Consider the following 23177-nt stretch of genomic DNA (forward strand, 5'->3'; position numbering starts at 1 on the left):
ATTTCCAAAAATCGATCACGGAAAATACTTAAAATGTACATCCCTACTGCCCACTATTCATCGGAAATTTAGCTTAGCAAACATCTTGGACCCGGTGGTTGAATCACTTTAGAGACTAATGTTGCCGCAAGATAGCTAATAGTAACATCATCTACAGTCCAGGTAGGCTAACTTTAGCACTTAAGCTTGGTTTTATAGTCCGCGTTGGCTGACACGGATGTGAGCACTACATACTTGTGTGTTGACGTGTCCATGTTACTCCGCAGCACTGCAGCAATCCGCCGAACTACCTCAGGGCAGTGTGGTCACTCTGATAGTGAGGTCAGATGTTTCCAGTCCTGCTATGTTTCCTGCTTGCTTTTTTACAGCAATTCCGAATGTGTTATATTAAATCAGAGCTGATGCATTTTGCTGTTTATCATACAGCAATTATTACAAGGAGGAATAGAGAGGAGACGTCGAAGGTCATGAAATTCACAGCCAATGGACGGCGAGTCAGGAAGTGCTGTAAATACAGGAAATACAATGCCATTGAGCGGACCAATCACAGGGCTTGCAGTCCGCCTCATTTAGACACGTAGCTACATTTTGGAGGAGGTGCACGTCAGGCTAGACTTCTGCGTCGAAAAAGGGCTATACAGACCTACAGCATAGGCTATGGCGTCAATTTAAAGAAGTGAAGAGTATAAACAAGGCTTTACTCTGATCCAGACAGATGTCTGTGAGTTTTTCTTGGTCTTCTTCGTTCTTTTACACATTAATCATGATACACAACTTTTGCTTACATTTACTGTAAAATCTTTGAAAGTAAAACTCAAAACTCATGGTGTCTCTTTTGGCATCTTGGCAACAACTGTTGCTGAACAAGGCGGCACATGAACATGCATGCAGGGGGAACATGCGAACCAGCCCTCACTCCAAACTGGAGAAATGTTTAGAGCCTTACACAAAAAAATGAACAAAAATTACAAAATGTTCTTCAGCAATACATAGCTCTGAGTCCTGCTCTTCATCTTTTCAGTCCTCATGCTGTTTGAGTGTGTTTGAGTCCTAGGTGCTCAAGACCACGTCGTGACACTAGTCTTGAAAATCACTGCACAAGACTGTAGTCTGAGTTCTGGACGCGGCCATATGTACGCTGTAGCTTTCATGGTCCAGGCTTATAAAACTCACCCACCCATCTTTATAAATATAATGAAGTCCCAGTAAGACTCTTCTGTACGAAAATGCCCCAACCCTTCTTATTTTAAACTCACTGTTAAATAGAAATGAACCTCATTGTTAGTCATTATCTCAAGTAGCTTTTGGCCGCCTTCCACAACAAATAGAGAAAAAAAATCTTGAGGCACTCTTAGGCAAAACAATGAGATGGGTTATTTCAAAGCCTTTTATTTTGTCAGACCTTTTGGTTGAAACTGCCAAAAGTTTTTGGTCTTCATCGACTCACTTTGTTTGAGCCAGAAAGCTTTTCCTTTTTGTAGAATCAACAAATTCTGAGAAATTTCAGGTTTCTTCCACAGACGTTTCAATTCTCTCCTTTCATCCGTTTTAATAGGTCTTTTATCGCGTCGTAAATTATTTGTAGCATGAAGACTAGTGTCACAGAGGACTTGTCATGCTATTGGCAGACTGCAGACTGGGATAAATAAAAGAGTGACGACTTACAACCGAGAACTCATTTAGGAATTTGAACAATTGTGCAAACTGAGTGTGTGTCTGTGTGCTTTTGTGTCAGTGTGTATGAAGGCATCTGGGGGCTAGTTAACAAGAAACATGACACACTGTCTGATTGTTCGTAAATTGTCAGAAGACTTCAGTCGTGCTGCTGAGTTCAAAGGAATGGAAATGTGTTTGTGAAGACCCAACTCCGGTGAGAGATGATGTGTCATTTTTAGCCTCCCAGAGGATAACACACCTTCTGACAGAGCTCTAATACCTGCACCCAGACAGTCAAACTGCAGCTCCTGCACAATAGCACAAAACTCTACTCTGCAAGGATAATAATGATACAAGAGCATCAGCCTGCTGTGTGTGTACAGTGATCCCTGTGTGCTGTGAGTGAGTGTTTATGTGTGCAAGACCTCAAAAGCAACAAAAATAAGTGGAGGGAAAAGCGCTCGTGTGCATGCTGGCGCTCTTTCTCGCCCCATTTTTCCTTCCCCCAGGTCAAAGTCAAGTTCAGTCTGCTGCTCTCCTTCCATCTATTTCTCTCTGTCTCTCTCTCACTCATACTTTCTCTCACTTTAGCAGCAAAAAAAAAGACCCAGGGGTGTCTGCTAGATTTAGTACTTTATCAGATTAAACTCTACAGTACCTGTCTCCTTGAGTGTCGGGCTCCGCATGGCTGCACACTCTGACTGGAAGTGAGTGTTGTCATCTCCTTGTTCCCTGCCAAGGAGGGACGACTGTCAGCCTCACTCAGCTGGGTGCATATGGCCACAGCTGACTTTGTAGAATTGTAGATTAGCTGAGAGAAGTTCTTGGAAACCCCACTCCTTCATTTTAATATTGGGGCAGCCTCACTGTTGGTCACACTCCAGAGGGGGCAGATTTGGTCCCCCATCACTTGCATGCACAGTTTGGAAAAAGTTTGGATACTTTTTCCACTTTGGGAGGTAAAGTGATGTTGGCCTGGAGCTGGGGGAAGTTAGTTTCACCTGCTGGCATTAAGTTGGCACTCATCCCGTTCCTAAAGCAAATTATTTAAATTCTAAGCTGCAGGAATATACATATGTGCTCCACACATCCTCAATATCATACATCATAAAAGCAGCAAATTATGACAGGTCCTTCCTCTAATTTTGCCTCCTGTTAGCCTGCAGAGCCAAAAGATGAATTATTATTACAACAAATATGAGAAATAGAATTTTAAGTAGGCATTTTGCAAATGATCACGTAGTAAAACAAGTAAAACATCTCTTCAGTTAGCTTAATTATGCAAAAATCTAAATTTAGCTGTAACTACAACTTTAGATTTTGTGTGCTGAGCTTTTTTGGATTGCATCTCTTGATTTTGAAGCAGTTTTAACTTGCACACACTTTTTGACAGGTTGCATATCTTAATCAATCAAGTTAATAATAAGTGATGCTTGACTTGAATATTTTTAAGAGGTTGAATAGTCTGGATTTACACACTCAAAAGCAAAGATTAGGGAAAGTCAAAAAAGATCAACAAGATGTGTGCTACAATTTCTGTTTATATATAATTTTTCTCTAAATCGGGATGTTCACCACAAATAAACAATTTTCACTTGCTTTAATATTATTTTTGATTAATTATTTAATTGCCCTACATTGCCCAAGGCTAACGTTCACTTTTATTTATTTATTTACCTTTTTATTTTCTTATTTTCAGATCATGCAATAAAAATGTATTTGGTAAACTACATCCTACTCCCAAGTGTTGACCAGAGTGGGATCAAAGTTTTGGTTGGCCCTGGCATAAAGTTGGGCCGTAGTGTTCATATGTTTGAGCATGGTTGTCCTAAGAAGGGGTGTCTCCACAAGGATGGCACAGAGGGGGCCCCTTTGAAATCTGACTGGCCAACCTTAGTGCAATTGGAAGTCCTTTCTTTTTTCTTTTCCTTTTTTTATTTTTTTTATTTAACTTTTATTCAACCAGGAAGTCCCATTGAGATTAAAATCTATTTTTCAAGAGAGACCTGGTCAAGGTAGCAGCCTTGAATCCTAAACCTGGATTGGCTATTGGCCTCATCAGAGGCGGGACACGTGTTAAAATATGGTTTGTGATACAACAGGCTGCGAGAAGCTTTCTTTCTAATTGAATGCAGCACATTTTATTTTGTTGGTACTTGGTTTTTCTTAGATATACCTCCAAAATTTATTTTAAAAGACAGGTGCTTCTGAGAGGAATCAGACCCTCAAGCAGAGTCCTGTGCACTGTCCCAAAACAGTCAGAAATACATGTATTTACATTTACTCTATTTTTATTAATTGTTTTAATTATGTTTTTGGGCATTTTTGCCTTTATAGGATAGGAAAGCTGGAGAGAGACAAGAAATGTGGGGTGTAGAGAGCAGGGGAAGACGTGCAGCAAATGGTAGAGGAAGGGAGTCCGCTGCAACGAGGACTAGAGCCCCTGCACATGGAGCGTGTGCCTAGACTGCTAGGCCAACAATGCCCCTACATTTACTTTTTAAAGTTAAAAATGTGTAATCAGGAATTTAACACCAATATTATACATTTATGTCAGTATGTTAGTAGCTAAAGTATGGTATGATATGATAGATAAGATATGATAAGTAGAGACTGGTTCCTGGTTTTATAAGCCATGTGCTGTCATAATTTTGACTGTAAAAACTGAAGTACAGTTTATAAAATATAAAAAATCCCCTCATGTGATGTTTAAAGACAAGTTTCTAAGATTCTATAAGTCACATCCTTCCTAAAGCAGGAGTCCTGCCTCAGAGGACAGCTGAGAATGCTCTATAAACTACACTTACAGGAGCAGTGACACACAAATGGCTACAAACACTCACACATAATAATTATCACAATTTGGGTTTTACACCTGCCCCAGCCCTCACACACACTTCAGAGTGCTAAACCACAGGCGTGGACCCAGAGGGGGCGAGAGGATGTAGTTTTCACTCGTCACTCATCGCTCTCCCTCTCATGGTGTTAAGGATTTGTCGTCCCTCGGGCGAAGTTGGGACATGTGTAAATACAGACGTGTATATTAGCACAGGAGCAGACGTCCCTGTGAGCACAAAAGGAATGTGTGCCAGAAAAGAAGCACAGTGTTTACAGATATGTGACATGTTTCAACACTGTAATCATCATCCAACACTGTAATCATCATCCAACACAAAAAACAGCCAGCATTCAAACTGTTAGCAGAGTATCTGATCTGATGTTTTTATCCATCAGTTTTTTTTTTCCCCACCTACACAATCTGCAGTCTCTGGTTTACTCCGCTATTGTGCAAATTCACAAACTCTCATTTGCATTATAAACCTTTGCTTCATCTGCGAGGTGAGGCAGAATATGTAGGAGTTAAAAAAGAAACAGATGCATTGAGAGGGGGAATGTTTAGGTTGAGAGAGAGGACACAGCCTGCACTTGATTTGTGAGACTTTGTGGATATTGTTGCCCTGGGCTGTCACTTATTTTGCGAAAATAAGAGTCAAAATGTAACCACGGTAATTTTTATATTTTCCCTTCATTATGTGAACTATTCTTAGCTTTTGTTATGTGGCCCAGTTAAAGTATATAAATAAAATATGACAGTATGCAAAAGAAATATTCAGGAAAAAAAATCTCTGGACTGTTGAGGTATTTGATCATGACACTAAAAACATGATAATACGCCTGCTATTTTTGGATTACATGCCAGAATATAAGAAAAGAAGCCGAGTGAGAGACTTAAAACAGAGACGGAAAAACTTTCATTCCTTCAGTCTTTTTGGACTTGACAGGGGAGGTTGTGAGAGATGAAGCTGTCAAATACACATTGGACTGCCTCCACTTTGCTGCCTCAGGAAACAATGCCAGTTCAAACAAGCCTTTGAGCAGTCTAGGGGGCCTCTATCTCTCTTTATCTCTCTCTCTCTCACCATCTCACTATGCCACATTCAGAGAAAGAAATACATGCACACACACGTGTCTTGTTTTTCAGAGCTAAATGCATCCTTTTGTGGTTGAAACTAGTTATTTTCTGTCAGACAAATGGTAACAATGAGGTTGGATGGTAGGCCAGCAGAGGTGAAAGGTCGTGCTCCCCTGCAGGTTAACTTGAAACTAATGGGCTGTTGCTGTTTGACCTCTGTGTCCGGCTGCTGGCTTTACAATTGAATCATGTCAGACTGCGGGTGGCGGCTGACAGGTCAAATGTTACCACAGGTGCACGCATAAAGAGAGAAGACAAGTAACTAAAAAAGAAACAGTTAGAGGTTAAAAGCCATTAAAAAGAGTTTGTCAAGTAAATAAGTGTCAATCAAGCTTTGATGTGGAGTTTTAGTTAAGTTTCAAACAGCAGGAGACAAAAAAAGCAGAGAACTAAAAGAGGCCGAATCAACCGTGCCAACATGTGCAACCATCAATAAATGCCCCCAAGGTTAATATGTAAAACAGTGTGGAAAAATAAGAAAGGGTTTCAAAGTGAAGTAAAACTGCATCAATAAACAAGGATAAGACCGCAAGTTGAAACAAAAGGGACAAGCTATAAAAGAGTTAAGAAATACTGCTCATTAAATTTGATTAACTTTCTTCTTTATCTCCTTTGTTCTCCAGTTCCAGTGTTTTACTTTGGAGAGGTGGAGTATCATGTGGATGAAAGTGACGGATACGTGGAGGTAAAAGTGTGGAGAACAGGAACAGATCTGTCAAGGACTGGTACCGTCACAGTCCGCTCTCGGAAGGCAGAACCTGTCTCTGCAGAAGGTAGGCGCTCAGTGTGACTGATGTGAAATAATTGAATTTTTACCTCTAAGATAATCACCCCTTTCATGATGTGATCTTTTTCCACCAGCCGGCATCGACTACGTGGGCATCAGTAGTAACCTAGACTTTGCCCCGGGTGTCAGCATGCAGACGTTCAGGGTCACGATACTAGATGACCTGGGGCAACCAGAGCTGGAGGGGACGGAGAGCTTTGAGCTGGTCCTACGTATGCCGGTGAACGGCATTCTGGGGGAACCTGGGAAGGCTGTAGTCTTTATCAATGACTCAGTTTCTGACTGTAAGTGATTAGATTATTTCTTCCTATAATCTCTTTCTGTCTTTGGTCTCCTTCAGTATTCATTACTTTAGCAGCATGACTCTTGGTACAGTGTGTTCATTAAAAATGTAAGCATGCCTACATTAATGTATAACTTTATGTTACTATGAATTAAGCAGAAGCATAGTGCGCTGAGTACATTAGAGTTTTTATTTGGTCCATGTTAGCATACTGTAAGTTGTGTTGTTTAAACTTGATGTTCAGTTGCATATTTTAATCTTTGATTAAGAACCGTCAACAACAGGTTAAATAATTTAATTTGTCCAACATTTTGGTGTCTTAAGGTCTTAAGGTAACAGGCCTACCACTCTCTGCTGTACTTTCTATGTTATGCTCATAGACTGAATATAAAATGGACAGCGTCACTCCGCCTTTTCCCATCTTATGGTTTTGAAGCCAAAATATCCCGTTCCAGAACAGAGACACATTGTACATTTTCTGCAGCCAGAGTCTGCGCGGTAAGGAATTACAGAGTTTCTCTCGACGGCAGCTGTCAATCAAAGCAAAACCGGATGTAAAACCCCGTTTTCTAACCTCTGATAACTAACGAAAGAGAAACTTTTCAGAAAAAAGAGGCCTTGAACACAAAACAGTCAAATACTAACTACATATCACCACAGCATACAGATGTGAGTAACATTCGTACAGCGTGTATTTATTTTTTAAAGTTTGACCGCAGCCCCATTCAAATGAATGGGGAAGACAGAGTTTTTGACCTATACTGCCGCCAGCCACTAGGGGGAGCAGTTTTTGTGGCGGCCTCACTTCAAGCCAAACGAGATGATGTCCATTTTATATATAGTCTATGGTCATGCTAAGGAGCAAATGTTAGCATGGCTGCTTTCACTTGTGTTCTGTGCTTGTTATTGTTTTCATATGAAACGGGCTAGAATGCTTTTTAGCATTTCACTCAAAGTAAAGTCTCACAGAGCTGCTAGAAATACTGGACAACCCTTGTTTGTCCTCAGTTATACTAAACTGGATGTTTAATGTATTTTTGAAGTTCAATTTAGCTCCATCACCGGGTAAAATTTCAATGTGGCCGACTTTTCGGTACTTTTTGCTTGAAGACGTGACCATTCTTTAATTTTCCTTTTTAAAATGCAGAAAAGGCTAATAAGATAAGATAGTCCTTTACTCGTCCCACAACGGGGGAAATTCAAGTGTCACAGTAAAACAGTAGACGGTGCAAAAAGAAAGATATAAAGCAACAAGAGCCTATAAAGTAACAATTATTAAAAAGTTATTATCAATTAAAAAAAATAAAAATAAATGAATGATAATGGTTGCATGCCTAATGTGTTTGTCTATGTGCAAAGTTTTCATTAAGACCATGCTAGCATACAGTCAGCATTTAGCCCAAAGCACACATCACATAGCTGCTAGCAACACCAGATTATTTTATTTTAAGTTGCATTGCTTAAAGCTGCTGTTGGTAGTCACAGAGTAAACATCTGTTCAGAGAGAGAGACTTCGAATGTCAACACTATCCCTCCCAACCAGATTTCCTCTTAGCCCCCCAACACAGATCGGCGTGTGCAGTCATGATAGTGCCAGACTCATAACCAATCGGAGGACGTAGTAGGGGCCGCCCCTTAACCAATCAGGAAAGAGGATTGTAGATTAGCTATGATTGGTCTGTCATAACGGGAACGAGGGGAATAAAAACATTGTTTGATACAAAGGCATTGGAAAACGCAGAGATTTTCGCAATAGTCTCAAATTACTCCACTTACCGATGAGTACTGATGGGTATTATGACCTTTTCTCCAAACCAAGCAGAAAAAAAGTAAAGTTTTTTACACCATTCCTACCAACAGCAGCTCTAAACTGAGTGTTATATTATATACTTTTATGTCAAATGTCCTAAAGACAAAGTTTTTGCAAATACCAAATATGAATACCCAAAGTGCCACTGTATAAAAGCATTAAAAAGTACTGCTTTAGGGACATTTTTTTCTGTCTCATGATGACATCTTTGCTCTTCTGTTTAGCTGTTTAACTAAATATAACTCTTTCCTTTTGATGTGTATTCATAGTTTTAATATTATCATTACAGATATCCAGTCTGAATAAATCTCTTTGTCACAGCTTCCTAATGTGATTTGATTTTAAAAAAATTCAGTGAGGCCAGACACCAAGGGAGGCATTATCACTTCCTTTGTCATGCCTATTGGTTGAACTTTTTCCATTGATTGACAGTGCCAAAGGTCCAGTTCCGTGAGCCCCTGTACACCGGAGAGGAGAGCGACGGTCACATCACAGCGATGGTGTACCGCAGCGGAGACATCAGACACAAATCCACTGTTCGCTGTTACACTCGTCAGGGCTCCGCAGAGGTCACCACTGACTTTGATGAGCGACCCAACACAGATGCGTCCATCATCACTTTCCTGCCAGGTGCTTCCATAATCACATCTCACATGTTTCCTCTCAAGATTTATCTCAAGTCTTGAAAGTTGACACCTTGCTAATCAAATGCAGCTTTTAAGTGTTAACACTTTTTTTCCTTTGGTCACACGTTTTCTGCAAAAATCAACAGAGCCTTGCAGACATCGCAGTTCTACCTTGAAAGCTTTAATGTTCCAACACGTTACCTGCTGTGCTTACTTTTAGCGATGTTTCATACAATATGTGCAAACAGCTTCCAGGAAATCTGGAGAAGCTGAACAAAGGGAGAAATAGTTATATAAATAACACGTGAATGCTGTAAAAAATGTTGTAGAATTTATTCTCTCCTCTCTTATTTCAAGTCTTTTGACATGTCCCGTCATCACCATCTCGCTGTGCACTCTAGGCGAGACAGAGAAGCCTTGTGTTCTGTCACTGGTTGATGACATGCTGTACGAGGAAGGAGAGGAGCTGCGGTTGGTCTTAGGCAACCCGAAGAGCGACTCACAGTTTGGCGCGTCAGTGGGAGCTCCAAATGAGACCCTGCTGAAAATCAAGGACACGGCTGACAGTAAGTGTGATGAAGAGAGGGAGACAGAGGAGGAGGAGGAAAGTCAGAAATCAGATTTACCTAGAGTAGGATGAGAGGTAGCTTTTTCCAGTTTTTATTTCTGTGGTTTGTGGAATATTTTAGCCTGATGAATATGAAACAAAGACTTTATGAAGCATATACATGACCACATGTTTTTAATTTCTCATCATCATCTGCAGGGGTAATTAAAAATGTCTGTCCCATGGTCTCTTGGCATTTTGTCATGTTTTTTTCCCCTCTCTCTGTGCCTCTCAGAACCTATCATCCGATTTTTGGAGACGAAGTTCAGTGTCAGTGAACCGAAGGAAGCTGGTTCAGTTGCAACTGTGAGAATCCCTGTGGTGCGAGTGGGTGACACATCAAAGGTGTCTGTGGTCCGTGTTCACACCAAAGACGGGTCGGCTATCTCAGGAGAGGACTACTACCCCGTGTCCCAAGGTGAACCTTACACATTGTCTTGTGGTCGAGGTGAAAGGAAATAGAAAATAAACTCTTTTCAAAATGTTAACGATCGTGAGTTTGCTGAATGATGAGTGGCATTGAAAAGTAATGGATGCATTCAAAACTTTTCAGTTTGCAAATGTAAAGGTGCATGTTAAATGAATGTCCTTCCTCATAAAGTGCCTCAAAATGACGAATAATCAAAGTCTTTATTACCTGTGTGGCTTTTCTTGCCTGCAGAGCCCCCTCTGATAGATTTCCATAATGCATTGGTGGCAGTGACTGTAATAAGAGAGGGTTTGAAACAAGGCCCCTCAGAGGAATGTGGAATAAATAAAAAGACATGGGGATTTATTTCCGCGAGGGTCATTGATTTCTAATTTCATCCCAAATGGGAAAAGGTAATTTTTCTGCAATAGTCCAGTGGAGGGTCAGGTAATTTTAAATTGAATTTCAGCATTCTTCATGCTTTGTCAGCAGGGTGAAATCTTCCTCTCTATCCACTCAGCTTTTAACGCACTGAACCTTTCCTAGCTTAATCAAGTCTTGAAATATTTATATGAATACTTTTAGTCTATTCAAATCATACCTGCCCAGCCACCGTTCACATAGTGCCAATTTTCCACCAGTTTTGAATCACACACCGTTGAATTTCTCATTTTGCACAGTATTTTCTCAGTGCAGCACATTTCCAATGCAAAGCTCTGTTACTTATCTCACACAGAAGATGGGTCACTTTAAGCACTATGCAAATACAAACCCTGCAATGCTTTTTAGCTAAGTGGTATATTCCTCTGAAGCACTACATCATGATTTTAGCTAAGCAGAGAGGCTTTCTATTTTATTCAGGAAAGGTAAATTCAGCAAAAAGATATAAAAGAAACTTTGACTTTTTGTTCCCTCACTTTTTCCCCCTTTAGAAACACCATCCATTACTCTTGTTCTAATGATATCTTTGTGCTGTGTTGTGTGTTTGTGTGTTCTCAGACATTGAGTTCAAACAGGGGGAAAAGGAGCACATGGTGGATGTTGAGGTGCTGTTCGATGGAGTCAGAGAGATGAGGGAAGCCTTTACCCTCCACCTGAAGCCAGATGAAAACATGGTGGCTGAAACTCAGGTCAGAAGCACGTTGATGGTGAACCAACACAGCAATCACACAAAATCCAAACTGACAGTTATGGAATTTCAGCCTGATGAAAAAGTAAAGAGATGAAAACTTCTTGTCTTTCCCTGATTTGACCCATATTCACTCAGGTTAGTCCCCCTGAGAACAGACATCTCTTTTACGAGCGGGTCCTGGCTCGGACAACGGCAGCACTCTGCCGTAGTCGCAGCCAAAAGAACGATGAAAACATTCGCCATAAATAATAGATTACCTGAAAAAAGCAGCGAGCGGAAGAGAAGAGGCAGAGGGAGAGAAATGAGAGAGTAGAGAAAAAAAAGAAGGAAGCCATGACTGTGAGATTGTAAACGCTGCGTTGGGTTTAGTCATTTTAATTCAGTGTCCTGATTCACAAACAGTGCGGTGTCATTTGTTGTCATCAGTCCAAATCCTCTTTTCTGGCACAGGTGACCAAAGTGATAGTGTACATCGAGGAGACAAACAGCATGGCTGACGTCACCTTCCCCTCCCTGCCACATGTGGTGTCGCTGCTCCATTACGACGACGTCGCCAGAACGCCAGACAACCTCCACCCACCAGCTGGCTACCCCGTCATCTGTGTCACAGTGAGTCAAACTGAAAAAAAAAAACACACTCAGGGTCACAACTGTTTTTTTTTTTATCTTGAGATATCTTTGGATGCCAATTAAACTGTTCACTCCACCAAAAATGTGACACTAGTTACAGAAAGCAAACTGTGTTCTGACAGGGGGTCGTTAAATTTGTCAGCTTCTTCTGTGAGCTTTTGTTCTACTTCGTTGCTCTCACTTTGTGTTAAAAAAACATGAAGAGTGGAATGATATAAGGTGGTAAAGATGCTCAGATCCTCTTCTTAAAAGATCCATAAAGTAAAAGGCTTGCATACGAAATATTACTTGATTGAAGTATGTATACTATTATGGTAAACGTGGGGCTCAGTGTTGCCAACTCCTCAGTGAGGAAAGTAGCTATTGGCTGTCCTTAAAGTTGCTAGAAGTCGCTAAATGACGTCATCACTTAATTTGCATAATTGCAATTTTGATGGACGCTGCAGGAGAGACGTGTAAAGTTGCAGGAGAGACAAAAAGAGGTTAAAAAACACCCTAAATATGTTTATCACTACACTTACAAACCTACAACATATCAAAGTAAAACATACAATTTTCCAACCATAACATTTTTAGCATTTTTATTGCATACAATCTACATTAACAATCTAAATGGACCAAAAAGAGACAGTTGGCGAGCCAGCAGTGTCTTCTTATGCGTGATACATTTGTTGTCTGAATGTTGGGGGTGAACATCTCCTGCTCTGAATGCAGTTAGGAGGGACTCACAGAAGTTCCCGCTGCTTGTTGAGAAGAGTAAGAACAATTCATGCTATTACATCGGTCTCCAAAAGTCTCAATGTAACACCAGATAAAGTTGCTAGATTTATTGCTAGTCACTCTTTTTAAAAAGAGTCGCTAGAGGGGTCTGAAAACTCACTAAATATATCAACAAAGTCAATAAGTTGGCAACACTGGTGGCGCTAGTTCTAGAAAATAAAGTTATAATACAGCGTAATAAGATTTAAAAAGTCCTGTAGTTTGTTTTTTTTTGCTATTTTTTTTCAAAGGTCTGTTTATTTGAATTTTTAAACATTACCTACATAAGATCAAAATAACCAATTAAAGCAAGTGATTTTTTTCTGCATAAGAAAACACTCTAAGTGAATAAATGAGAACAATAATATACAATAATAATAAATACTGATCATTTAAAATAAAAGATAAATAAGTAAATAAGATAATAAATAATAGTGAAAATACAATAAGATAAAAAGGTTAATATTTATAAAATAAGTAAGTGCAAATGGTAAAAAAAATGAATCAGGGAATGTTTGTATGTAAGCGATAGGGTGTATAGTGAATGGGTGGCTATAATAGGTGAGCAGGATCCAGAGGAAGCTGAGGAAACTATCGTTTTCAAATCTTCCCTTTTTTGCCACAGTGTCAACAGGCAGTGGTGAAATGTGCCAGATTTTTCAGCAGATTGATGTGATATGAAGTGCATGAATCAGTTGTCAATGGAGTCATTCTTGTTTTTGAGAAGTCATTACAGTTTATAGGGTTGTTGACCAATTAGAATCAGATGTTTGTTACAGCTGGACGATAAATAAAAGTAAATATAAACACAGTGGAGTTAAAGTAAAATGTTTCACTCTGAAATAATCTGAGATAAAGAAGCATCAAATAGAAACTACATGCACCAATAACCTGTGTTTGTATAAGTACTGTGTGAGTAAATGTACTTCCACTTCTAAGACTCAACGCCACAGTTTGTAACAGTAAGACCAACAAAGTTTTAAGTCTATTCAGCACATTCTCAGATTATAAATACAGGCAGAATCCTTCACTGTGTCGCTTGTAGCCGCCCCAGTAATCCCCAGCCCTCACTCATGTCTTCAGCTAAACCAGCAGGATTTTTCTACAATCATGAAACAGGACCCAGAGACCTGTACTTTTCTTCAGTCAAAGTTAAACTGTCCTTCTGGAGTTGGCCAGTCTGTCCTTAACAGACACATCACACAGTTTAGTCAGCCACAGTCCTTGTGCTCTCACTCAGGAGAATCACTTCTGCTCACGGATGCAGATTTAGAGAGACACTTCAATGGATTTTGCTGATGTGTTAAGACATTTGCTTCTCAGGTGGCTCCTGTGTGTGTGTGTGTGTGTGTGTGCGTCAGGGTGTTGGTGTTTGTGTGTGCAGTGTGAGTTGTGGCCAGGGAGAGGAAATGAAGTAGTCTTGTCAAAACTGAAATATTGAGTGCTGCATCAGGAGGCGCAGTGTCAACAGGTTTAAAAGGATATCCATTGCAGCACTTCAAAGCTTACCCCTCAGCCCTGCATCTCTATCTTACTTACTATAAATAAGACATTTTCAAATCTTAAATACGCAAACATAACACGCTATAACATCTGGATTTCCTTAGCTGCGCTCACTTGTTAGTCTGAATTCTGCACCTCTCTCTCTCTCTCTCTCTCTCTCCATTTGTCCTGTGGCATCTGCTGTATCGCTCCCATATCTCTGCTGTCCCTGCCCACCCGCCCACTCCTGCTAACATCCTTATCCATCCTCCAGGCGTGCAACACAAAATACCCAGACTACGACAAGACGGGCTCGATCTGTGTCAGTGAGCACATCAACAACACTCTCACCCGCTACCGCTGGCTCATCAGTGCCCCAGCTGGTCCCGATGGTGTCACCAGTCCCATGAGGGAGGTGGACTTTGACACCTTCTTTACATCCTCAAAGATGATCACACTGGACTCGGTCTACTTCCAGGCAGGCTCCAGGGTCCAGTGCGCAGCTAGGGCTGTGAATTCAAACGGGGACGAGGGTTTAGAGCTCAGCAGCCCTATTGTCACAATCAGCAAGAAGGAAGGTGAGAACAGAACAATGAATATCTGTTTCTGTGTCTAACATTGCCAGATTTGTGCGGAAATGAACAGGTTTTGGCTGCATGAAGCTGTGAGGAACAAAGGGGCCTTTTTCCTTCCAAGAATCATGAATGCTGTGGAACAGTGCTTTTTGAATTCAGCACCTTCTGTGCAGTACAGCTGCAAAACAGACACATTCACGGAAAGTACAAAAAAAAAAAAAAATTAACAATTCAGATTTTTGGTCGCACACTGTAGTTTTCACTTTTTCCAGCTTTCAAAGATTTCTGAATTGAAATGTGGAAAAGAAAGTGGTGATCAAGTGTTCAAACCTGTCTCCTAATAGAAAGTCTACTGTGTGCCGGTTTTATTAGCTGGATATGGAACAGGCTGAAACTGGTGCCTCTATATGACTTACACAAGCAAAGCAGAGCATCAAGGAGAATATTTACTACTCGTGCTTGGACACTTTTCATGCAGTTTTACTTTTAAGTTGTTTCAGCACACATAGTGGAAGTGCCTTTGTTTGAGATTTCACAATGAGTGGAGTGACGACAGTATAAAGGAAGCAGGATGACATCCCCTCAACAGGAAATACTGCCTCTGGATATAATGGACGAAATCATCAAAGAAATAAGATGGATCACTTTGTCCACAGTGGGCACCAGAATCAAGATACACAGAAAGTTACTCACTGGAGCTTTAAGGCGAGCTTTAATCAGAATCAGAATCAGAATCAGCTTTATTGGCCAGGTATGCTTGAACACACAAGGAATTTGACTTTGGTAAACTGTGCTCTCTTTGTACAAGGCATAAGAATAAGACCTACAAATAAAATAAGAAAATAATAACAATAACATCACCTTTAAGTACAAAAGAAAAACAAATAGACATGACTGATATGTACAGGCTAAAATAATATGATAAAGTGCAGTGGTGAGTAGCAGAGGTAGTTTTTACATTTAAAAAACAGTAGTTAAATAATACAAAAAATAGAAATATGGAATTCTGCTTGGAGAATTGTTGCATTGTATATTTACATGTGTACTTACAGTGAGTATTTATCTGACAGGTATGACACTGTTATGGTTTAGTGTTCATCAGAGTGACAGCCTGGGGGAAGAAACTGTTCTTATGGCGGGTTGTTTTGGCGCACAGTGATCTGTAGCGCCTGCCGGAGGGGAGGAGTTTGAAGAATTTGTGTCCAGGGTGAGAGGGGTCAGCGGTGATGCTACTTGCCCGTTTTCCTGGCCCGGGACTGGTACAAGTCCTGGATGGAGGGCAGGTCGACACCGATGATTTTATTTTTAAGTTACAATATACCAATTTGGAAATAGATCATGAGGGTCTACTGGTGCGTTCAAAATATTATTGGATTGACATAAATGAAAGTATACGTTTTATAAGAAAAAGTATCATAACAGTAGAGAAGCTAAATGTAAAAGTACTGGGAAAATTGTTCTCAGCAATTTTTATTTTAGTATATATCATTGGTTTGGATTAATTAGATTACTTAATGCAATGGGGATTTTTTTATCAGTTACAATCTATCATCATATTTTATAAGATTAAGACTTTTGCCGTTGTTTTTTTTTTCTGTTAAGATAGTATCTGCTGTCAAGATTCACGAATTTAGTGAAACAGAGGACCAATTTGCAGACAGCTCGAAAGCATATGTATTAACAAAAAGTTCAAAACAAGTAAAAACATAAACTTACTTCCAAACTAATGTCCAAGTAAAAAAAAAATCCACCAAATCCACCATGAAAACAAGGAAAGTAAGATGCGGATAAGTGCTCAAAAGAATACCCAAAGGGTAATCAATAACAGGTGTGACACAAGACACAGGTGCAACTAATAAGGGTAATCAAACACAAGGACTGCAAAATAAAACAGGAAACACTAGCAGAAAGGAACAGAAAAAACAGACATACATGAAATACAAGACATGGGCTGTTTCCGAAATCGCCTACTATACTAGCAGTACGTACTGATATGTCCAAAATTCAGTATGTAGTAAGTAGTATGTGAACAAGAGCAAAATCTGCAGTAAGCCAAAACTCCCCGGATGTCTACTGATTCGGGAAAATATCTCAGTGTGCATCGGACCAGTCTGCCTCGCGTACTGTTTCCCATAATGCACAGCGCTCGTTCTGCTTTTTCTTTTTCCTCATTTTTTGACGGGAGGAAATCCGTTTTTGGGTGCTGTGAAAGTTATCAAATTACATATAAACCACTTCCTAACTCTTTAAATCATTAAAGGATGCTAAATATGCATTTTATTTATCGGCTTCGCCGTTGTTTACTTCCGCTTTCCGAAACCGGAAATCCAGCGAAGTCTGGCTCAGCATGCTGCATGACAGATCGGACAGAACAGTCATACTACATACTAAATTCAAACGCAGTATGTAGTAGGCAATACCTACTGCCTACTACATTAGTAAGTAGTATTTAGCAGGCCGTTTCGGAAACAGCCTAACTAATGACAGACAGGAAGTGAAACGATACATGGAGCGAAAAGGGAAGCCTTCAAAATAAAACAAGAAAAGTACAGTACAAAAAAGGAACATGCTAAATTTAATCAAGGATCTCTTTCTTATTGTTCACATCCACATGATAAATCACCTACTATCAGTTCTTCTCAGCACTCTTATTCAGTATTCTCAAGGGATAGAGAAAACACAGTGCATGGAGGGAGAAGAATTGAATTATGTAGTCACAAGTTGATTTTTTACAGTGCCAATAAATTATAATGATTTTGAAGAGGCACTTAGAGTTGGTATCTGGAGCTTTTTTCCACTGCTAGCTTTGACCAAGCAGCAACCTCCGGTCTCAAAATATGAAGCTTATGCGGAAGTGCTAAAAACTGCAGTTCACTGAGCGTCCGCTTGAGGCTGGCTGCAGAAACAACGGAAACCACATACACACCCATCCAAAGAAGACAATCTTTGCAGCAGGAATAAATTTGTTTACAGCCTGGTTAAAAAAAATGTGTGTAGTCTTGATAGCTCATTACACGATCGACACAGTGTGTGGGGATGAATTTTTTTTATAACGGGGCAGTTCAGAAGATATTAAGATTACCAGTTTTGCCCATTTAAGGACATTGCTGACTTGATTGGCAGGCCGGCACCCTGTAGCTGTTAGCAAAGAGGCAATAGGCCCGCTTCCTTACCTCACACTAGCTTGACAGAAGTTCGTTTTTGTGGTCAACATTTCCAATATGGCACCCGCGGATGCTACATCCATTTATTATACAGTCTATGGTTTCCACATTGGAACAACTCTAAAAAGATTTTCACATTTTTTGCAAATCTTAATCTGTCAAAAAATATGAAGGAGCAAAAGGTAGAATATATTTTCCTGAAGCTGAAGCAGAACAAAACCAGTACCAGAATGTCAAATATGTACTTAAGTTTAGTTCTCTTGTAAACATTCCTCTACCATGTTTGTTATGTGTAATTTAACACCTTTGGTGTGAAAGACCAAATAAATCGTGTGAAAAAACAAACAAAATCCTTCATTTTTGATGCCTCCAGCAGATCCATCAAAACATAATCTTGTTTTTTTTGTTCAATGAAAAATAAATGTACTTTCTCTCTGTTACTTTGGTGTAACTTCAGCTGCACTCTCTCTGCCTACGCATCAGTAGAAGTCACAAGTTCAGCCACACTCTCTAAGGGTGGTCACAATGTATTCTTAGAAATGTTGAAATCACAACCTCACTCAGTTACAGTTCATACAGGTTACAAAAAGTGTTTACAGGTGTGTTGTGCAGTAAATACAAGTGCTTAAAAATAACTAAGGGTGGATTTTTGGCATTGGTTACTTTACTGTAGACATTTTTGCCTTCTTCTCTCCATGATGTTGCAGTTTGTCCTTCAAAATGTCCCTTTTTCCCCCCTCTGTCATTTTCAGGCATGTGTCAACCACGCAAGATGGGGACAGTCGGCGCCGAGCCTTTCTCTGCCAAGCTACGCTACACTGGAGCGGACGAACTCAAACACCCCAACCTCATCAAAGTCACTGTCACCATGCCGCACATAGATGGTAGGTAGGAGCTGGAGGCAGGGCTCAGATGAAGTGGAGTGTAATGTAGTGTGTGTAATATTCACATCTGAGCATCCTCAGGAGTGTGACAGTCAGAATATAGATCTTGCAGAGTTGTATCGAACCCTGCTGTAGGAACCCTCCAGCAGAGCCGCTACTTAACATTCTCTTCCTTATTTTTAATCAGTCTCCTTCTGCTTCGGGTTCCCTGCTTTCTTACCACTTTATTCCCTTAACTTTTTTTAAGTTTTTTAAATAATACTTCCTTGTATCAAAGCTACTTGGACACATTCTAAACCACATTGTGTCTTCTTTGCCCCGCAGGCATGCTACCGGTAATCTCCACTCGCCCCCTCATGAACTTTGATCTGACTCTCAGTCCCGATGGAACCCGGGTCGGAAATCACCGCTGCTCCAACTTGCTCGACTACAACGAGGTCACCACAGGTCACGGCTTCATCACCGCTTCGACGCGCAGCCCTGAGAGCATGGGAGACACGGCGCCCTACCAGTTCAGCGACTCTCTGCGGGGGAACAGCTCGCTGCGCTTCTACAGAAACCTGAACCTGGAGGCTTGCCTGTGGGAGTTCAGCAGCTACTACGACATGTCCGAGCTGCTCACGGACTGCGGAGGCACCATAGGGACTGACGGACAGGTGTGTGTGCGCGTGTGTCAACAATGTGTAAATTCCAATCTAGGGTTTTGTATGTACATCTGTTCACCATCAGGCATTATTTGTGTGTTTGTGTGTCCACCTGTGTGTGTGTTCAGTTTGTTTACAGAATGGCGTTGTATCTGTTTGCTTTATTTTACGTCTCATTCACTGCGTGTTTGTGTGTTTGCTAGCTCTGTTCCCTGGCATGTGAATGACACTGTTTGGTGTGTGTGGGTGCAGGAAACATGCACACCAAACACCTGTCAGTCATTCCCTAATGCACACTGCTGCTATGAACTCTTAAGCTTGGATTAATCTGTGAATTCATGGATTGACGGTCACTTTATGTGATAGCTTTGGTACACAAACATCCCTGTCAAGATTCAGAGCAGAAATATGTGCTCATTTTTATATGCTTGCTCGGTGATATGACTTTCTATCTCCCTGGAAAGTCAGGCACTGCTGTTTAATTTTGGCATCATTCATGGCCACCTGCCAATTAGATCCTGTTGTAGCACTGTGTCAGCTGATTGTGCCGACGATGTTTGTGTTGTGTACCGCTCAGAGCCGCAGCACTCTCACCGCTCTTGTTGTTATTGTGGATTAGGAAACAGACCCTTTGCTCCTTCGCTCATGTCCTGCTGCTCCTTTGTGTTCCTCCAGCCTTTGATCTGTGAGCTTCTCGTTGCTGATCAGACTGCTGAGTGTGTGTGTGTGTGTGTGTGTGTGTGTGTGTGTGTGTGTGTGCACACGTCGGTTTGTGTATTGGAGAAAGAGGGAGGGAGAGAGATGGGATGAAGTAAGAAATTAATTTACTTGTCCCCAGTCACAGCTTGTACACAGTTACACAAGACGCCCGTCATCCACAAGACCTCAGGTCCACTTCGTTAAGGGAGATCACTGTCACACTGTCACTTGTGGTTATGTTTTTTTGGGGGGGTTTTTCAGAGAATGAAAAAAAAGAACAAAAGAAGCAGTCACAACCTTGCAGCTTAGCTGGGAATCAAAGAGCACAGAAAGAATTAAATATTGCTCTCAAAAGAGGAGATGAATTTTTCAGGAACATGAGATTTTGTCAGTGATTTAAGACTTCCATGACAGCTCTTATTTTGGTTTACATAACTGCTGAGTTATTTCCTCTTCCTGGGAAGTGCTCGCACTAATTGAAAGGCTGAACTAACAAGAAGAGATAAGACCATGAATCTCAATTTTAAGACTCACTGTGACATTTGTTAGCTTAATTATGCTCCAGTCAGTATAAATTTATTTTAGGAAGGTTGTTGAAGTAAAATTATTGCTTTATAAAAACCCAAGGGCTGAGCTAGTTTGTCTCGCAGCATGCAGTCATTTAATTTCTAATTTGAAACATGATTCAGCGATTTTTATAGCTTTCTCTACAGAGACTCACAGCAGAGTGAATTAAAGGTCTGTGTGGGGAGATTCTGCTTGTTGAGTAAGGAAGGAATCAAATTGAATCTCAAACGTGGTGCTGTTTTGTGTTTTAATGCTGTTTCAAAATAAGACTGGATGTTATGAAAATTGAAGAAAGGTGATCAGAGAAATGTCACCAAGTATCATCTATCATATTTCTTTTTGCAGTTTCTGATGCTTTTGACTTCATTTTCTATCCATGTGTTAAGTTTGGTGTTTTATGTTAGAAGTTGAATGTCTCAACTTGAAGTCAAACAAAGATATTTGTGTTCACTTTAAACATTTTTTCAGAAAAAATCTACTTTGTCACACTTGTGTCGACCTGCAGTTCACATCTTTCAAGTCGCACAGATGCTTCTATAATGTTGGTTAGCAGAGACACCTAGTGGCTGATAGATGGAACTACACCTCAGATAACATGATAAGTGAATAAAGTGAATTATCATTCAGAACAGGTGTGTAGAAATGTGAAATGACTTTTACTTAACCTTTAAAGATCTAAATTAACTTCATCAAAGGTTTTTTTCTTTTGTTTATGTTGATTTATTGTTTTTATATTTTCAAGATTGTTCTTGTGTTCCTATCATGTTCAACAAAATTAACTTTTTAAAGACTTCAAACAGGAGATATAAAATAACGATACAAGCATTTATCACTTCACATTTTGGTTTCTCGTGCACGACAAACACCAAGAGTTTTACCTCTCTGCATCTTTGGCAAAACTGAGTAGGAGTGAAAGAGTTCAAGCACCTTGTGGAGGAGAGTAATGTTTCCAAACAACCTGTTACATCTTCTCAGACTTATTATAGATTATCAACCTACAGTCAAACTCTAATCCAGAGAGCAAAAACATTTGTTGTCACAGATGAAGAGATTTTCTGTCTTGTAGTTTCACAAATCATAAACAAAAACAGAGAGTCGTATCAGTCATGTCTTCACTCTTCATTTGTTAAATCATCCTCACAGGTGCTGAACCTGGTCCAGTCCTACGTGACCCTGCGTGTGCCTCTCTATGTGTCCTACGTGTTCCACTCTCCAGTCGGGACGGGAGGCTGGCAGCACTTTGACCTGCAGTCCGAGCTGCGCCTCACCTTCGTGTACGACACGGCCATCCTGTGGACAGATGGCATCGGCAGCCCCCCGCAGGCCGAGCTCCAGGGTGAGATCTCAGGACTCTAGATCACTGCTTTTTGTGTTTCTGGACTTCACATTTTTTTCTGATCCAAAATGTTTGTGTTGGTTTCCGACAGGCGCGTTGTATCCGACCAGCATGCGCATCAACGAGCAAGGACGTCTGGTGGTGAACTTCCGCACCAAGGCTCGATTCAGGGGTCTGTTTGTGGAGTCTCATTCTGGAGGCAGAATAAGAAGAGGTGAGGCGGACAGTTTAGCTTCAACACCACTAAAACCACTTAAACCACTCGAAAACCATCTCTTATTCTCCATATCTGTTCACAGAAGCCTCCATGTCCTCCATGGTGATGAGTGTGGATCACCCCGGCCTGACCTTCAACCTCTCCTTAGTGAGAAGTGAGCCCACATACAACCAGCCGGTCCAGCAGTGGACCTTCACCTCAGACTTTGCTGTAAGTGTGACCACATGTCATAAGTTTGTCCCCCTGCTGTGTGAATCTGTGAGAACAACCCCAAACTGATGTTTGAGTTTGTGTCCTCTCTGTTCTGCACAGGTGAGGGACTACTCTGGGACTTACACAGTGAAGCTGATCCCTTGTACGACAGCGCAGAATATGGAGTACGCTGTTCCTCCTGTGTGCAGCCCTCGAGAACCAATCACCTTTGATTTAGACATCAGATTCCAGCAAGTACGGACATTTTTTTTTTTATCTTTAAGGGGCATGTTTCTTTGTCCAAAAGTTTTCCTTTTTATTTCAATGTTTTGAATACAATCTTTCACATTTACCCCTCCTGTAGGTGAGTGACCCAGTTGCAGTGGAGTTCAGTTTGAACACTCAGATGTTCCTGCTGTCCAAGAGGAGCTTGTGGCTCTCTGATGGCTCCATGGGTTTCGGTCAGGAGAGTGATGTAGCCTTTTCTAATGGTTAGTATGCAACAATGCTGCATGTCTACAAGGACTTTCTATGTTTCAATCAATCAGTCTTTAATTATATTGCGCCAAATCACAACAAACGTTATCTCAAGACTCTTTACAAACAGAGCAGGTCTAGACCGTACTCTGTGTTCTATTATTAACAAAGACCCAACACCAAGACAGGATTAGATCCCGTCCCATCTTATAGACAGGACTCAGTCTGATCTCATCTTAATCCACCATGAGCAGAGCACTTTGCAGCA

The 23177-nt window shown here is 40.7% G+C and overlaps 1 protein-coding gene and 1 long non-coding RNA gene across 3 annotated transcripts in view; one reads left to right on the forward strand and one right to left on the reverse strand.

Moving 5' to 3' along the window:
* The window catches only part of frem2a (FRAS1 related extracellular matrix 2a), a 90257-nt gene that overhangs the window by 63002 nt on the left and 4078 nt on the right, over positions 1–23177 (forward strand). Inside the window, exons 7-21 of the mRNA XM_034682840.1 lie at positions 6253–6402; positions 6491–6700; positions 8942–9139; positions 9537–9701; positions 9978–10160; positions 11151–11281; positions 11734–11892; positions 14429–14732; positions 18646–18777; positions 19102–19433; positions 21831–22023; positions 22115–22237; positions 22323–22450; positions 22553–22687; positions 22797–22923. Of these exons, the coding sequence (XP_034538731.1) occupies positions 6253–6402; positions 6491–6700; positions 8942–9139; positions 9537–9701; positions 9978–10160; positions 11151–11281; positions 11734–11892; positions 14429–14732; positions 18646–18777; positions 19102–19433; positions 21831–22023; positions 22115–22237; positions 22323–22450; positions 22553–22687; positions 22797–22923 (2670 nt within the window). The remainder of the gene's footprint in view (positions 1–6252; positions 6403–6490; positions 6701–8941; positions 9140–9536; positions 9702–9977; positions 10161–11150; positions 11282–11733; positions 11893–14428; positions 14733–18645; positions 18778–19101; positions 19434–21830; positions 22024–22114; positions 22238–22322; positions 22451–22552; positions 22688–22796; positions 22924–23177) is intronic.
* LOC117812207 lies at positions 11622–16568 on the reverse strand. Of its 2 annotated transcripts, none has more exons than XR_004631160.1 (3): positions 16446–16568; positions 14506–14663; positions 11622–11902 (listed from the first exon to the last, which is right to left on the reverse strand). It is a non-coding gene; the product is annotated as an uncharacterized LOC117812207 (long non-coding RNA). The 2 variants fall into 2 exon arrangements; XR_004631161.1 differs by having other exon boundaries at positions 14506–14705; positions 16446–16562.

Source organism: Notolabrus celidotus, chromosome 5, assembly GCF_009762535.1.
Source record: "Notolabrus celidotus isolate fNotCel1 chromosome 5, fNotCel1.pri, whole genome shotgun sequence".
Taxonomy (NCBI): domain Eukaryota; kingdom Metazoa; phylum Chordata; class Actinopteri; order Labriformes; family Labridae; genus Notolabrus; species Notolabrus celidotus.